Source organism: Dermacentor variabilis, chromosome 6 (assembly GCF_050947875.1).
Source record: "Dermacentor variabilis isolate Ectoservices chromosome 6, ASM5094787v1, whole genome shotgun sequence".
Lineage (NCBI taxonomy): Eukaryota > Metazoa > Arthropoda > Arachnida > Ixodida > Ixodidae > Dermacentor > Dermacentor variabilis.
The window spans coordinates 193229690-193247305 of record NC_134573.1 but is presented as its reverse complement, the minus strand read 5'-3'; the positions used below and the strand labels follow the sequence as shown (position 1 = coordinate 193247305).

General features: G+C 47.4%; 1 protein-coding gene across 5 annotated transcripts in view; it reads right to left on the bottom strand.

Annotated features, from left to right (window-relative positions):
- Positions 1-17616, bottom strand: part of jar (Myosin heavy chain 95F jaguar) — a 195068-nt gene that overhangs the window by 53012 nt on the left and 124440 nt on the right. For 4 of the 5 annotated variants that reach the window (XM_075697233.1, XM_075697232.1, XM_075697235.1 and 1 more), the window contains 3 exons: positions 13622-13772; positions 3039-3256; positions 1627-1696 (listed from right to left, as the gene is read on the bottom strand). In XM_075697233.1, the coding sequence (XP_075553348.1) occupies positions 1627-1696; positions 3039-3256; positions 13622-13772 (439 nt within the window). Of the gene's footprint in view, positions 1-806; positions 1058-1626; positions 1697-3038; positions 3257-13621; positions 13773-17616 lie in introns of those variants that run through there. The other variant, XM_075697236.1, reaches the window with a different exon arrangement.

Sequence of the window (17616 nt, the reverse complement as noted above, 5' to 3'; positions counted from 1 at the left end):
AATTATGCTCTATATCGAAATGATAGGCGTATTTTTGCTAGTTCGATATAGCCGGGTTTGACTGTAGTAGCATCTCTAAAAATGATCACTTGAAAACGCAGATCCCTGTAGCATGGTATCTGTGGCCAACGAAGAGCAAATGGTAAGAATTACGTGTCGTCTTCATTATAAAAGTTCATTAAAGAAAATGTTTCTCTTCTGTAAGGGTATATTCAGCACATCTCCTTTCTTCTGGTTACGAATGTGGGGACATGCTATAGTATCTTTATTTTAAAAGTCGGCCGCGTCTTACATTCAGGTGCATCTTACATTCAGACACACTTTCGTTTTATTACTTCAATCAAGGCCCGTAAGAACTGGATTCAAGTTGGATTAGGGGGCACATAAGAATAGGGTAAGTACGGTATGTGTGTATGGTCAAACACCATGTTTAGAAAAGCTAACTCATGAGTAAAAGAGAATGAATAGGATAGGTGCAACTAAATACCCGACAGGGTAAAGAAGAGAAGGAAGAAATAGTGGGGGCAAGATGAGACTGAATGACCAGAGCTGAATCAAAAACAAGGTTTAAAAGGAAACCGAGGCAGGGACCCAGCACCACTTTGGGTTAGCAGCACACACTGTTTCTTGCAGTGTCATGGGAAGGCTATTGTCAAGGGGCAACTAGACTTCAGGTGCTCAATTAGGGTGTCTGAAAATATTTAGTTTCCTAATATGTGAATGCTTTGATTAGCAATGTACTGATGCTAGCTACAGTGACAATGATGGTAACCACGTCACAAAAATTGAAAAAAATCATACATATTTGGTGGCAAATGAGCAAGGTTTTATGAAATGTAGAAGAGGCGACGCTGGCACATGTTCACAGTATGGCACACCCATGTCATTTAGAAATATTCGCACAGCACAGATGCAGTGACTTGCATGCACCACTCATGCATGAGCATGTCATTAGGAAACATGTGACCATGGCATTTTGTTTGGTTGCATGAAGGCAGCACCACTTTTCAACAAAGCCTACTCGCAGACTGTAAAAGCAGGTCTGGACACACAACATCTGTAATGACAGAAAAACAGAATGACACATTCCAGATGTTTCTCAATATATTTGGGTAAGTGTTTCAAACCTTGCTTCATGATACAAGACTAGGCAACACACAACAATGACCAGTCACCTTGGTAGAACCGTCTCTGTGAAGAAGTAGCTTTGCATATTTGCCCCTGAATATGTGAAGTCTGAGCAAGCAGTCATTAAACTGCAACAGCTTAAGTGGGGTGCAGTTCTGTGCACCACAGTGAATGAAACAACTGGCATTCATAATTTCCTAATTTTTGATTAAGCACTGAATCCTTTTCTCATTTTCAAGGTTGCCCACAATGTGTCCTAGAGACATTTGCGTGGTAAAAGGCAATGACAACATTGCTTCTTTTTGCAAGTGAGAAACTGTACTATAGGGCACTGCTGTCATATCTTTATTCCATAAGTTAATGTGAATATTCAATGTTTCATTTGATTGACGATAATGCCATTCAGCTTAGGTGGTGTCCAAAACATAGTGGCCATGTTTGCTATGGTGACCATGGTGTCCAGCATCCAAGCATTGAGAGTGCTTACAAAGTGCTTACCGCTACTTTGGCATCTTCTAGCTGCTTTGACTTCTCCTCAGCCTTGCGGGCAGCTTCCATCTGAATTTTTCTATACAGACAAAAACAAAATTAATTGCAGTGAAGTGTCAATGATAATGCTGCAAGCACCAGCCGCCTAGTAAACTTTTCATAGTACACTCAACAACCAATATTTTTGGACATGCCTAATAATTTGGATGCCTTCGTGGCACTGCCACGTACCCCATAGAGCCAATGTATAAGGACGTCTGAAATTTCAGACACAAACCCTTTGCCGTTCGACCTTTCTTATTATTTGCTGTGGCCATAGGTTCAAAACGGCATTAATCAAAGCCACCACTGCTGCCATTTTCATAACCTCGCAGCCTCAAACCAGCATTTTCTTATGCCGATCTGTTGGCAGCTGTAGCCAGCCATAACCACGGCTTCCACTGTAGCCATTCATGTTTGGTCACATGGTGTCTGGTACATGATCATTTTGTACTGTCACATGCTCTGCAACATTAGGCCTAGCTGCTTCAACATTCGCTACGAAGCTTCCTTTGTTCGGTGCCGTGTGTTTCATTGAAAGGATTCGCCACAGTCAGCAATGAGGTGATGCTGACACCACCTTCGTCATCCTTGCCGACAGCTGCGAAGCACGAAAAGCACAACAAGACTAAAAAATTATGCCTAATGCTGGTTCCCAAAAATCAGATTCGTCGCAATACAGCAGTGTTACGCGATCAAGCATATGCAATGTACTGCGATAAAGCAAACTGAGAATGGGAGGGGGCCACTGTCGCCGGATATAGTATGTCTTTCTTAAACACGCACGTACCCACCACCTCCTGTCACAGTACTAGCACAAGACACCTATGAAGTGCACTAGGAGACTTTGAGAGCTGTTTTGGAAGTGGACATAGAAATTTGTGCCCTTCAGAGCAGTAAAAAGCATACACTTGGTTTTCGGACTGCCCAATTTTTCACATGTTCTTGTGGTCCCTCAGGTACCCGTAAAATCGGACATTGACCGTATTCTTTCCCAAATAATGGTTTACTCATAACCATGCATGCACAGCGAAAAGGTAAAAGAGCAATCTGCACAATCAGTGCCATGGTTATTCATTTGCTGGCTCTGTCAGGCTGGCGATGAAATGAAAGTGAAAATGTATAAATTGTAGGTCAAAATCAATTGCCCACCTCAAGTTCGAGGATAACTGGATAATAATGAAAGGGCAGAAAAACAAAACGATGAGAAAGGCAGAAAGGATGCACTTTTCTGTCATGGTACGAGAGCTGGGTGTCGAAACGATGCAGTTCAAGCTCAACGAAACATGGAAGGCATCAGCACATTTAGCCCCCTCTTGAGACCTCCACAGAGCCTCCACCTCCAAACGCCTTTTCAACGCTTAATCAGTGTATGCCCCCACCTCTGCCTGTTCTCCTCTTCCTCCCTTTTCAGTCGTTCCTCTTCCTCCCTGCGTTTGCGTGCATGCTCCATTTCCTCCTGCACACGGCGCATGTGCTCTTGCTCTTCGGCCACCTTCTGCAGCTGGATGCGCTGGTTCAGTGCATTCATCAGCTGCGTAGCTGCAGTGATCAAGGCATTCTGCTCCTTCTCCATGTCCTCCGTGTATAGGTAGCCATCCTGCAATCAGCAAACCCATTTACTACTTTTCGTTGGTACAGCGTCGTGTCCAAGACAGCCACTGACTTCAGTCAGTTTTATCAAGTGCTGTCAAATTTAAGGGGAAAGAAGGCAGTTTTCACGTTGCATAATGAATGCACACCTCCTTTAACCAAAAGATGCAGATTTGTTTTATCTTTGTCAATTTCAGACTTGCATGCACACATGTCATGGCTGAGGGAATGGGGGGGAAGGCCACGATGCTGTAAGTTAACAGAGCTATTTACAAAAATATAGCGACGCAGAAACCCCTACAGTAGTAGCCCAATCTGGCAGCAGAGCATCGTTCAAATAAGAAATACCTATGCGATTACTCTATACAAATCTCAAATCATAAAGAAAGAATAGAGAGCAGAGTGACAATATAACTAATATGCATGATTCTCGATATAGTTAAACTTCACTATAACGAACTTCAATAGAGTGAAACCTCGTTACCATGGACACCACATTAACAAACTTTTCAGGTTAATGAACTTTTCAGAAATCCCCTGCTGGCTTATTATAGTTTCAAATGTAAAAATATTTCAGTACTACGAACTTCATAAAACCGTACTTTTCAGAATAACGCTCATTATTCAGTTTCCCTATGATGTTAACGCCTCAGCACTACGAACGAATATTTCGAAATGTCGGGATTCTTAGATTTCCATGTATCCTTTATGGCATCCGAAACAGTAGGCTAGCAGACCACAAGGCGCAGAGAGCGGACGTCACGGCACATGGGTTCCCTATGGGTTCAGAAAACCTTAGACTGTCCCCAGGAAAAAAAATACTGCGGGCGAGCGGAGGAGACGACACATCAGGTTACGTGAGTGCATGCTCCATCCAGAAAAGTGTCGCCTAGCAGTGGCAGTGCGTCTCTTCCTCCTTTCACCCTTCTTTCTGCGGCCGTACTAGCTACACCTGCAGTGAAACGTAACCTCTGTACACATGGTGATGCCACACAGTCATAATTTGCACTTTCCAGATGGTGTCGTTTGCATGCGCTTGCACTTTGACAAAGTTCAGGTGTCTGCCTCGAGTGAGACAGTTGCAGTGTCCACGGCAAGAAATGTGAAAAACAAACAAAAAGCAAACATTGCACTTTGAAGGTGAACATGAAGCTACCTTTTTGTTGGCAGTTTTCTCGGCATCAGCGTCGGTATTGCAAACATCACTAGTATTATACGGTGCTTGGTGGTGCGTGGTGACAGAATCTATGGAAAACAGTAACAGCATGTGCCGAGAGCCAGCAGCGATGTTTTCATGGATAGCTCATATAGTGACAACTTATGAACTGGTGGGTTGATGGGTGGAATGGTTAATTTTGGGGCTTTCACTATAATGATCTTTCAGAATAACAACCAATTTACTGCGGTCCCCTGAAGTCCGTTATATCGAGATTTCACTGTAGCACTGTTGTCGATATAACAAAGTACTTAACTACAGTGAACTCTCGTTAAGACAAACTCTGTTAAGCTGAATTCTCGCATATAACGAACAACATGGGAAAGTTTCTTTGGTTTTCCATAGACCCAATGTAAAAAAAATCTGCTTAAGATAAACTGCCTCAGACGTGCTCTTCGATTAAGACGAACATTTGAAGTGACCACTACCGATCATGGAGGCTAGGGTGCCTCGATGCAGCGCGCCTGGGGGTGCGCACATCAAGGCACCCTACTGGAGGCCTTCAGTGAACATCGCCCATGGAAAGAGGCGAAAACAAGAGCATGAAAAAAATTAGGCAGTGATGTTTCACTTCGTGAATGCAGGTGACACGCAAGCGTATGGGTGCTACAGCGCACACGAAGCTATCGACCCTCAGTGTGCCTAGACTGTCCGCATCGCAGATCATATTCGAGACAGTGTTTGCATGGCTGCGCCATACACAGAAGCCGCTGGAGTAGAACGCCCACTTGTGACCATTCACTTAGGCTACTAACTAAATTAACAAGCATGGCGTCAGCGCGCATAGGCAAACATGAACACATCACACTCGATGACTGCGGACGCTCGCTGTCAAAATGCTGGCGTGAGGCATCATGGCAGCAGCAGTGAGTGAAGTGACCTTTGCGTTGTCTATTGCTTCTACGCAAACTGAGTGGCGAGAACACACTGCACGCAAAACTACAAGCCATCGGCCCACCTAGACTGTACCCCCAAAGCAGATCGCATTCAAGATATAAAGCCTGCGTGACCGCACATGGCCAAATGACAACACCCCCTCCCTCCCCAGTGCCATGCAAACGACAGAAGACTGCGCGCTTCTTCCTTCCCCCCATTCTCCCTTTGCATTTGCGGGATTGTGCCGCCATCATTAGCTCACCGTTGTACGCTATCCCTCACACACACGGCTAATCCCTGACCAAGAAAGCGTGCTGCCATGTCCTACGTTCCAGGGACAAGCGAAACCTTCTCTCGCATTCTGCGCAGTTATGACGTTGAGGTGGCGGACGTGCCTGTGTGTAAGCTGAGGCAAGCACTCGTGGGCGGTAAGGACAGGCTTCTGAGAGAGTCGTTTCCTGGCGTAGTCTATAAGATACCCTGCGCAGATTGCGACTTCGCATACATCGGTGAATCGGGCAACTTCAAACAGAGTCTGAGGCAGCATAAGAAAGACGTCGAAAAGAAACGTACAGTTTCGAATGCCTTTGCCAAGCACACGGATGCAATGGGCCACAAGATTGACTGGGATCGCTCGAGAGTTATTGGTAAAAAAAGAAACCTAAAATCGCAGCTGTATCTGGAATCGCTGGAGATACAAAAAACATGTCACACGCTCAATCGAAATGAGGAAACCCTCCCCCCGTCATACATGTGTTGCTTACATCAAGTTCTGAAGTATACATTGTGGGGTTCTCTTCACACCTGTACTCTTGGGACAAAGGAATGACAACACAGTAGTGCAAACAATCACAAGGGCATTTATGGCACCTTTCATAGATCAATGCCTGCTAGCCGAGTTGCTATCCACAAAACATGCCGATGGGCGCGTGACAAATCTAGAAGTCCGACTCACCGCGACCGGAAAACAAGCGAATATGTTCGCCCCATGCTGGATCCCAAGGCCTGGTCGTTCGCGTGTATGGTCACGTGAATCGTGGCGCGTTCGAGGGCGGCCACGCGAGGCGGTCTCGCAGAAGCATGGGTCGGCGCGCACGTGGGACACGTCCCCGCCGCGCGCCGACCCGCCGGGCAAGAGGGTCGCTGCACGTGCGGCACGGCCGTCCCGCTTCCTGTCTCGAACCCAACAGCCCGAGCGCCTTGTCTCCCAACGCCCGAGTAACCCCGCAGCGGCGCGACGCTGCGGGGTTACTCGCGTGTACGGTCACGTGTACGGTCACGCCAACGGTGGCGCGTTCGAAGGCAGGCCACGCGAGGCGGTCTCGCAGAAGCATGGGTCGGCGTGCGCGCGCGGGACGTCCTCGCTGTTAGCCGATCCGCCGGGAAAGAGGAAGCGCCTTGTCTCCCGGCGCCCAAGTAACCTCGCCTGTCGGCGGCGTTAGCAGCGCAACACTCGCGCCATCTCTCGCACTGCGCCCCAACCACATCGACCGCTGCGGGCATCACGCAGGCCACGCGGCAAAGCCGGAATACAGGAGACGCGCTATGCGGGAAAAACATCAGGGGAGGCGCGAGGGTCGCGCATCCCCACATCCCCCCAACCTTAAATCACTTCTTATTCCGGCGAAACATGTGACATGGTCTAACATTAACCCATGCTTCGCGAACAAGATAGTACATGCAACAGTGGTCGCGCAGAAGAAATGTCTACACGCTGTCCATAACATGCGAGTCGACTGTCCTTGGGTACACCGCTGGCGTCCGCCGGTCACAGCAGCAGCTTTGCGACTCGACGGAACGATCCCAGGCCAGGACTCCAGAGATGACGACGCAGTAGTCAGTACGAGCAAGCGTCGCTCGCGCTGACGCGCCCTGCTGGCAAGAGCCGCCGTAGCTGTCGGTGACCGCCGGCTCTTTTGTCCGCCGCCGAGGGTTGCGAGCTGGATACAGGAGGCCGCCGAAGTCGCCGCGCCGAACTGGCCACAGCATCACCATCGCCCAGGGTGGCTCGATCGTAGTCCGGGGCAGCAGCGCAGATGATGTGCAGGTGACAGCAAGCCAGGGGTGACTCCAATCACGCTGCGTACACTCAACACACTCGGCAAACACTAAAGTAGTGCAAGGGAGAGGAATTCTGCATGCGCATCGCCCACGTGGTACGATGTTCAACTCGGCTAGCAAAAGATCGGGCAGCTACTCAGATGCGAAGTTCACGTGAACGAAGCTCGCTTCCTTGAGTCGAACGAGTAATTTCAATTCGTGCGAGGCTAAATAGAATGAGGGAAGCAAATTGCAACACCTCAACGCCACGTTCCACCAGGTTGTGTCCCTCCACGTGCGACAGGCAGCTTCGTAAAGCCTTAGGCCTAAAGCGTCGCTACCCTGACAACAACCGGCACCCAAAATGGGCGCAAAACAGGCAGCCGCTAGGAGACGTTAGATCTGTGAGGTGGTCCTACTCCGCTCGGTGCACGCAGCATCCGAGTTGACGGCGCCCACCGTCCCAGACGGTGTCGGAGCGCCCGGTGCCAGGCCGCAATACCAGTCAGCCCGTAGTGGCACCCGTGGCCCGCGGCCACCCGGCTCCCAGAGCCGCGACTTCATCCGAGTCAAAGAGATAGAAGAAGCTATTTACATAAGAAATTCGGACCACCCACGAGGCTTCCGTACTCACTCGCTTCAGGCTTGCCACTGCTCCGCGGGCGCTCAGCCTCGCTCTCCCAGAATGCAGACCACGTGGCTCTCGTACTGACGAATGTCATTAAAAAAAAACACTTGCGAAAAGGCTTAGCATGTTGACATGTTCAAACACACTACAGCCACCATCACCTCGCTCAAGAAAGCACGCCGCCGACGCTAGCGATCAAAATTCACGCTAGGCCTACGCTTCGGTTCAAACAAAGATCTCGAACGAAGCAAACTGTTAAATCTATCATCCGATGTCCCAAGAGCCCCACGTTGGGCAGCCAGATGTGGGGTCTCTCACCCGTGCTCTTGGGACAAAGGAACGACAACACAGTAGTGCAAACAATCACAAGGGCATTTATTGCACCTTTCATAGATAGCTAGCCGAGTTGCTATCCACAAAACATGCCGATGGGCGCGTGACAAATCTAGAAGTCCGACTCACCGCGACTGGAAAACGAGCGAATATGTTCGCGCCATGCTGGATCCCAACGCCTGGTCGTTCGTGTGTACTGTCACGCCAACGGTGGCGCGTTCGAAGGCAGGCCACGCGAGGCGGTCTCGCAGAAGCATGGGTCGGCGTGCGCGCGCGGGACGTCCTCGCTGTTAGCCGATCCGCCGGGAAAGAGGAAGCGCCTTGTCTCCCGGCGCCCAAGTAACCTCGCCTGTCGGCGGCGTTAGCAGCGCAACACTCGCGTCATCTCTTGCACTGCGCCCCAACCACACCGACCGCTGCAGGCATCACGCAGGCCACGCGGTGAAGCCGGAATACAGGAGACGAGCTATGTGGGAAAAACATCAGGGGAGGCGCGAGGGTCGCGCATCCCCACAACATAAGCTTCTGTGAACTTTCCTTCATCCCACTGTGAACAAGGCTTCCGTAGGGAAGCCGAAACGTCTAGATTTAATAAATTTTTAGTACTTCTTTTGGTCGGTGTCTGTAGTTTTATTGCTTCACACACACGGTGTGCGGCACGCAAGGACGATGTTATCACGAGACGAACCCGGTAAGTCCATATCGCAAACAAAACCTCTAGCAACCGCCAGAGGAGGCCAAATCCAGCGCACCTCTGCCTACCTTCCTCCTTCGCGACGCTTTGCCTCATTTCTCATTCCCCACTATGCTCAACGTTGCCTAGACTTTCCCCTAAGTGGCATTGCTTTGCCGCGCACTCAACACGCTCCTTTGTAATTTCATTAGCTTGGAGCCTGCACCGATGACCTGCGAGGTTTCAGATGCCTTCTTTAACTAGGGGACTTTTTTCGGCAACACCAAGGCACAAAAGAACAATCATTTAAGGTCATTAGGTGAGATGGCATTGTTTCTGGCGGTTTGCGATTTACAAAGAAGTGTCAAACATCCATCACGGATTGCGTGAAACCAAGCAAGAGTACCACTTGAAAACAGTTTTTTATTAAGCAGAGCTAAATAAATGCTTTCTATGTTATTTTCCACCATTTCAAGTCTACTTCGTTTACTATTTTGAAGGAAGATATTTCAATGCATCTGGTCATGTTGCCAATTATCCTTCTGATAAGACGAACTACTGATAACAAATTTTCATGGTCCCTTCGAGGGAGTCTACTGCATTTATAACTTTTTGTCCATAGAACATTATGTATTTAGGACCTCAATATAATGAAGGATTTCAATATATCGAAATTTCACTGGCGCAACAAAGGAACACCAAGGCAATAAGTGGAAAGTTAGCAGATGCAGATGGTCAAATCATTGAACTACAAACGGCTGCTTGTGAATGCACCTCTCAAATCACATGCAGCGGCACCAGGAGCTACTGCCAAGGAGCAGTGTCATGTTCTGTAAAAAGTACAAGTGTGATAATATCCCATCGTGCCCCACGCACACACAGTATTGACATGTGTACATGTGTAGCCTGATTTTGAGGGCACAAGTTTGCCCAATAAAACAGGCTACACTCAAAGAACGGCGACAGCGGCGATCGTCGAAAATCTCATCAGCGGGTCAAGCGTGTCGGCTTTTATACATCACTCGTCGAATGTTCCAGAGTAATCGCTGGGATCCGCGCGCCTTCCACAAAGTTCTACATTATTCGCGTCGCGTACACATGTGATCAGATTACACAAGGTTCAGTCACAGACAGCGGATGGAAGCATTCATAACATTCCAGAAACTTCCAATACATGCAGGCGCGTCCTGCACTGTGCGATAACATTTGTTAGGCGGTGAAATGTGTCGCCTGATAAAGACAAACAAGTACACGTGTCAGTATGCTGAAAGTTTGCAAAGGCGAGCCAAGAAGGGCGATGACTTGACAAGCGCTGCTTTTCCACAGGGCAAGAGGAAATAAAGGGCAGAAGGGAATCGAGCTGGTGGTACCACGACTGAGCGTGCGCGTCCTGATATCATCTGCCGCGTGTGCAAAGAGTAATTGTCTTCAGTACTGGAGGTTATGTAAATTCGAGTTTCGGAGATGCATTGAAGCGAGAGGCAGACGAGGCATTCGCTCCCCGCTGCCATTACTTTTCATGAAGGCGTCATATCACTGTGGGCGAGAAATGGGGGAAAGGAGAACACGAAAGTACGGCTGGCTTCACTTTGTACTGCCAATGTGAACATATCGTCGACACAGCATGAGACCGTATCTTTCATCGCCGACTTGTATTCAACAAAATGCATTTTTTTTCTTATGAAAATTTGCCTTTTCCGATTGCCTGATAATTAAGAAAATCTTGTGGCCCCCTCAATGTAAGAAAGATCTATATGCAAATGTACTTACTTGCTTGAAATTTTGAATTTCCATCGTAACAAAATTTCAATAGAGCGAAGCAAATTGCCAACTTTAGTTACTTTGTTATATTGTGGTTTAACTGTATACCTGCAGAAAACTGCTGCATTTTTCACTGCTTTCTGCTGAATCATACACCAAGTTGATGCGCCCCGATTTACAGAAAGGTAATAAAAATAAGACCCACAGTGCGCTATTATCCTAAGCTACTTCACACCTCAGTTTCCTAGCAATCCGCCTTTTTAATTTTCCTGTGCTGCCTTCTGGCGCACTCTGCTGGAAACGTTTTGAAAGGGTGCTGGGCCTTTTGCCTGTTCATTTGTGTATTTAAACCCATGTTGAATGTGGATCGGCTGTGTGTTTCATGGATCACAATTTATTGCTAATGAAGGGGCCGCATGTCATTCCTAAAAGCCATGTAGCACTCACAGACTACTTGGGGAGAAGGTCTGAGCACGTTTTTGTGCTAACACTGCGGCCGATAAAGGCATGTCCAGTTCTGTGTGTGACGCGGCTGCTGATATCTGCACTTGCAGCTCGCTTTTTGTATCTGTTTTACACATTCTTTAGTGATTTTGAACATTCAAGAAGCCTCTGAGCGCAGCCTTCCGCGTCGGATTTACCAAAGCGGGGCATTTGTTTACAAAGACATCTGCAGCCACAGATCATTGTTAGTTTCAAATACTGGGAAAACAGGACATTGCTGATGTGACACGACCTTAGAATGTAGCAACATATATACCATATTTACTCGAATCTAGCGCGCATTTTTCTTTCGATAAAACGGGCCCAAAATTGCATGCGCATTAGAATCGAGTACGACTCTAAATCGCATTACCATATTGCCATCAGCATTTCAAAATGGCCACCTCGTACGCGCATCGAGCCTAGCTGCTGTAGGCCATGGCTTAGGTTAGTCCACCGTCCGTCTTCCTGTTTTCTGCGTTTGCTCTATCAGCATGGAAGTGCCGAGTTGATCACGATGCCACAATTAAAAGGAAAGTGATCACGTGTGTGAAGATGGACGTAAATCGGGTGCATTACGGGCGTTCGGAGTTCCCTAAAGCGTCTGCGACTGGTGCAAACACGAGAGGTGTTCTACTCCGATGGCTGTGCAGCCCCTATCTTGAAAGCGATTTGCAATGGCAATAAGCCTACACATCTAGGCATACTGTGCTGTGTTCTCGTTGCTTAGTTCGTGTTGAAGCGAGAGGCTGCACAAAGGTCAATTTGCTCGCTCCTGCTGCTCCTGCTGCTCCTTCATCACTCCAGCGTTTTGATAAAAAGTTTCCATGGTCCCCGAGTGAGACGTGTTCATGCTTGTTTGTGTGTGCATGGCACCATGCTTGTTAATTTAGTTTGTAAGCGAATGTTTAAAAGTTCATACGGCCGATAAAACTACTAACCTTACTTTTCGTATAGCTGTCTACTAATTTGCTATTGAAATCGATGCTTCACCTTTCGAGCGAAACTTTAGTGCAATTGGAGCAATCTTTGTTTTTTCAAATGAGCGAAAGTTGTATTTCTGTGTCAAAGAATGAGTTGTGCGGTACTGCAAAGGACTTTTTCTTTCTTTAAGGTCACGACAACAGTGCACATTACAATCGAGGGCGCGTTAGAATCGAGTAAATACGGTATATCTGCACATGTGAGCCGTGTTGTTCCACTTTCTAACGTGCCAATACAAGTGGCCGAACCACTTAAACAATGGCAACTGTGAACCAGACATACATATACAGTTAAACCTCAATATAACAAACTTCAATATAACAAAATTCTATGCATAACGAATATCATAAAAAGCCAACAAACACCGACACCAAGGACAACATAGGGGAAATTACTTGTGTTTAATAAACGAAATAAAGAAATGATAAATTAATGGAAATGAAAGTGGATGAAAAACAACTTGCTGCAGGTGGGGAACGATCTCACAACCTTCACGTGGGATCGTTTCCCACCTACTGCAGTTCCCCATCTTCACCCTGTTCACCGCTTCGTGCCTTTTCACTGGACCCCTTGGCTAGTTTTTCTTGTCAACTTATTACAAAATTGCGTATTAAATGACATAAAATGACAATTTATTGAGAATGAAATTTAGTGTTTAGCCGCACTTCTGCCGCGGCCCAACAGTTCACTGTAGCCAGGTATCTGCATAGCCATAGCCACGCCATAGCCTTCGCCAGTTGCCATTTTGGTCAAACAGAGTCCGACTTGCCACATACAATTTGTGACACATGATACGAATGAGCGAGCGACATGTTGCTCTGCCCAGAACTGGAGCCCCTGCATGGGCGCTTGGAATGACGTCGCAAATAAAGTGAAAACAAACGTGTTTGCACAGATCTCTCATTTTAAACAAAAGATGCCAATATAAACACGACTATGCGAGCAGCATTGGCGTGTTTCAGCAAGGTCACGTTTGTAGTGTCAGCTCCATTGACAACAGCCGATGACTAGGTGCTGGCAAAATTAGCTCACTGGGTCGTCGAATTGGAGACCAGTGGTGCCTGCGACCCGACCACATCCAGCTCATAATAAAGTGCCTATGTTGGTCAGCCCAATGTGTACACTATTGTGTTGAGCTTAAATGGCAATACATTTGATTTTATCGAGGCTGACAGAAGCGAACGAGCAAACCAGGCGAGCCTGCGATCGCTGGGAGATGGTATAGGTTTAGTACACTGGCTGCTGGATCCAGGGCCGACAGCCCTTGAATTTCAGTCTGCGACCAAGTAAGGGCCCCCCTGCAAACAACACGGGGTGCGCTTGCTCGGGATTTTATGGTAGTATGGTGTTCTCATCAGAAAACACACAGCCAGCATACCTTGATCCGTTTCATGGTGCCACTGATCTTGGCTTCCAAGGCTTGGATCTCTGCTCTGCTTTGCTGACCATCTTTCTTGAGCTGAGCTGCAAGGCTTGACATCTGCAGCACCTGCTGGAAGAGGGCTCTAAGCTTCATCATGCACCGGTACCTGCAGACAGTATGAACATGGTGGTGTCCATTCCAGACCAACAAAACACCTGTAGCAGCACTAGAAATGAGTTACCAGGGCCGCTAAATAGATTTGTACAATGAGTCACCAATCACATTGGCCAGAAGAGCCAAGAAAGCCTGGAAGCTCCAGGATGCAGAAATCAAATCAGATTTGTGGGTTTTAATGTACCAAAGCAATACCCGGGCTATGGGAGACATAGTGTGGGGCTCTGGATCAATTCAACCAGCTGGGGCTCTTTGACTCACACTTATATTTATGTACTGTGGGGTCTGAAGTGTTCTCGGTAAAAAAGGCAGCAACAACACTGTAGCGCAAACACAAAGAGGGCATTTATTGCTTCTGTACAAAAATATCAGCTAGCCAAAATACATACAAGAAATGGTTCCTCAATGAGACACTCTCAAGTATTTCGATGTTCGACTTGCCATGCAAGGTTATCGAGGGAATAGTTGCACATGCCTGACAATGATGCCTAATTCACGGGTGCAGCGCTGCAAATGACTGCCAGTACTGCACTCCACAGCCGAATGGCAAGCCTTCTAGGTGTTAGTTCCACAGAGCCCCCTGGGAAATGTGCTGTTAGTTTGTGCGTGCCACTGTCCCTCAGCCTAACAGAAAAAAGCAGGTTCCTTTCATGCACATATTACTCATGCCTTCAGGTGGTGCTCGGCTTGAAACACTCGTGCCATCTCGCAGTGCAGCACGACTATGGCACCAACTCACACCACTGCGTGTGTGCCATGCAGGGAAACCGAATGTCAGGAAATGCCAAAAAGGGCACGAGAGTGTCGAAAGCCTCCTCAGTATACATGAATGTGCTTGTGCATTCCGTCCCCAGTGAAATGGAAACCACCACGGCAAAGAATAGAGCCCGTGACCTTGCCATAGCAGGAAACACCACAGTATCTGAGCCGCTGTGGCAGGTGGTGACAAAGGAAGCGTTATGGCAACCCAAATGGTTTGAAACTATCACAGTCAGCAAACAGTGATGCTAATGATGCATGCAAATGCTTTCCCAATGACCTGTGGATTCTAGGTGTTCTTGTTGAGGCTGCACACAGTGAGAAAAGCACTGAAAAGAGCCATGCTTTGCCGAGTGAAAAGCCTGTGGTTCAGCCGTTTACTTCCACGAACTACTCCCAATAGAACATTCTCAAGTCTACCTAAGAAATGCCAAGAACAAGTCTTCACTATACATAGCCTGGGCGTGTAACACACAGCACACAAAATTCTAGTTAAACTCAAGCAAGGTTTGGGTACGAGCTGGTTGGTATTCCATTGTTTCAAACATCCCTTACAGCGCACACAAGGACAAGGGACCAAGGTCTTCGTAATTCTTTTGGTCCGTTGTCCTTGTATGCGCTGTAAGTGATGTTTGAAGTCTAGTTAAACAATTTTCAAATAGCTGACTTGCGATAATTTAAACTCTGACATCCCTGATTTCTGTGACATACCCGGACAGGTCTTCAGATGTTTTGTTGGCTGCTGTGTTCCTACATGTTCATTTTTGCTTACATGTTTTTATTTGCATTGGAAAAAAGAAACCGAGTGCTCTATTTTGCAGCTTTTTGTTCTTCAGGAAGGAGAGAGCCGAGAAAGGATGCCAAAATAATGTACACCATTAACAGATATATAATGATGCTTCCCCTGCCTTCTGTTCAATACGCCTTCTGACAATTACTACAGTAAAAGCTCGTTGATTCGAATTCTACTGGGATGCTAAGAAAATTCAGATTACACAAAATTAGAACTAATGAAAGTCAGATAAAAAAATCGGTTAAGGCACATATATAGTCCGACGGAGCGTGAGCGCGCACATGCTACGTCACGTTGGCGAGAACGTCTATAGTTCGAAGCATTGGCACAGCCAACGTAACTGGACGTGGCTCATGTGGCCCAATGTGCCCGATATTGATATGGCCCCTGCTCAATCCATGCGTTTGTTGCGCCGACAGCGCCGACCCACTGCATGACACGGAAAAAGAAAGGTGCCCACGCCACTTTGCAACGGTCGCAGGCAGCCATTCAAAGTAAAGTGGCGCGCGGGTTGGGGATTGTTCTGCACATGCTCTCAAGAGAATAGCCGAAGGCACGCACGTCGAAGTCTAGAGAGGACGGCATTTTGGCTGGCGCAGTGCAAGTGCCGTAGCGTGACTGGCCGCATGCGATGCGTGCCGACGCTCGCCGCAGGAACTAGAGCTGCGCTCTAAAATGCACTCTCGAAACGCATCACAACCTGCTGCGACGTTGGTCTCCGTTGTACTTTCGTAAATGCACCGCCTGCACTCTGCTGAATTCCACTATACGCATAGGTGGCATTCAAACACGTATCCCAGCGATGCTTTCCTTAGAGTAATAGCCACAAATGCAAAGGCTGTGCTTTTTGGTACTCCGAGCACCGATAAATGTCCCGGCTGCCGTGTTAGACATTACCTGGTGGTGCTTCTCGGCAGAACACCTTGTAGATAAAGAGCATAGCCTCTAAGATGTAACACGAAAGAAAAAGAAGAAGAAAGAAAGAAAGATGCAGTTTTGCCCGAATGGCGAAGCATTGATTGCGATAGCAAATTAGCAGACAGCCGTATGAAGTAAGGACAGTACTTTTATCAGCCATATAAACTCGTAAACATTTGCTTGCTAACTAAAATACTAAGCACGGTGTCAGTGCACACAGCAAACATGAACACATCACACCTGATGACTACGGACAGCACTGTCAAAATGGTGGCGTGAGGAAACGCGGCCACAGCAGCGAGCAAATTGACATTCGTGACATTTCATGCTGTCTATTGCTTCAGTGCAGAGTGAGTGCCGAGAATACACAGCACACACAAAGCTACAAGCCGCCGATGCAACTAGACTCTGCCCCCGACGCAGATCACTGTCAAGATATGGCCACGCGACCACGCGCAGCCTCCACATGCGCAGTTGTAGCCGGAGAGACCAGCGACAACACGACGAATGCTTTGCTCCGGGTGCCCCCGTGCTACTTTGGTCCCCCTCCAGACATGTGGGGCTTTCTGAAAAGCTCCTTCCTCACTACACAGGCCCATATCGCTTCCTTCGACAAGTGACTGATCTCACATATGAGATTGTGGCTGCCAGTCACACTAGATCTTCTGTTCTGTTGTATAGTTACATTGTCCATGTTTCGAGACTCAAGCATTAATACTCTTCCTCTGCTATGGGTCCTCAGTGCTGCCAAGCCAGTGCTTTTGCCACCGGGGGCCATGCTACGTGCTGCTCAAAGATGATGTCGACCGCTGGATTTCGTGAGACGTACCCATAAGTTGCCACTGCCCAATCAAATGACGAAGACGTGCCTTGCTTGATGTTGGCTGGCTTCCATGTTGGCCAGTGCTTACTATACTTGTAGATACACCCTGTAAGTAGTTTCCCTACTGTGCTTCCATGTAACACTGTTATGATGGTGCAGGAAGTAGTTGTAAAATTGTGTTAAGACTTCTCACTACTGAGAAATGATCTTACATGTTCTCTTATAACTGGGTGTCTTCTTGTATATTTACAAAAATTAAACAAAATCCATGAGAAGTTAAGCATTAGATGAGGTATATTACTTCATTTTCTGCAGGTCTATGTAGCCGAGTACTGACAAATTTTTTTTTTGTCTAGGTTATTTAGCGTCATTAGATAGCTGATGACCCCGCAACTACAGTAGGGCGCCAGAAATCCTCGAATGTGCAAGAAATCAGAAATCACTAATTATATCCTATTTTAATGTGACCTATTCAAAACACACGCCAAATGGAGCATGGCTTCTTGGCTCAGGGATTGCTTACAAGGGCTTCTCTACAAGTCA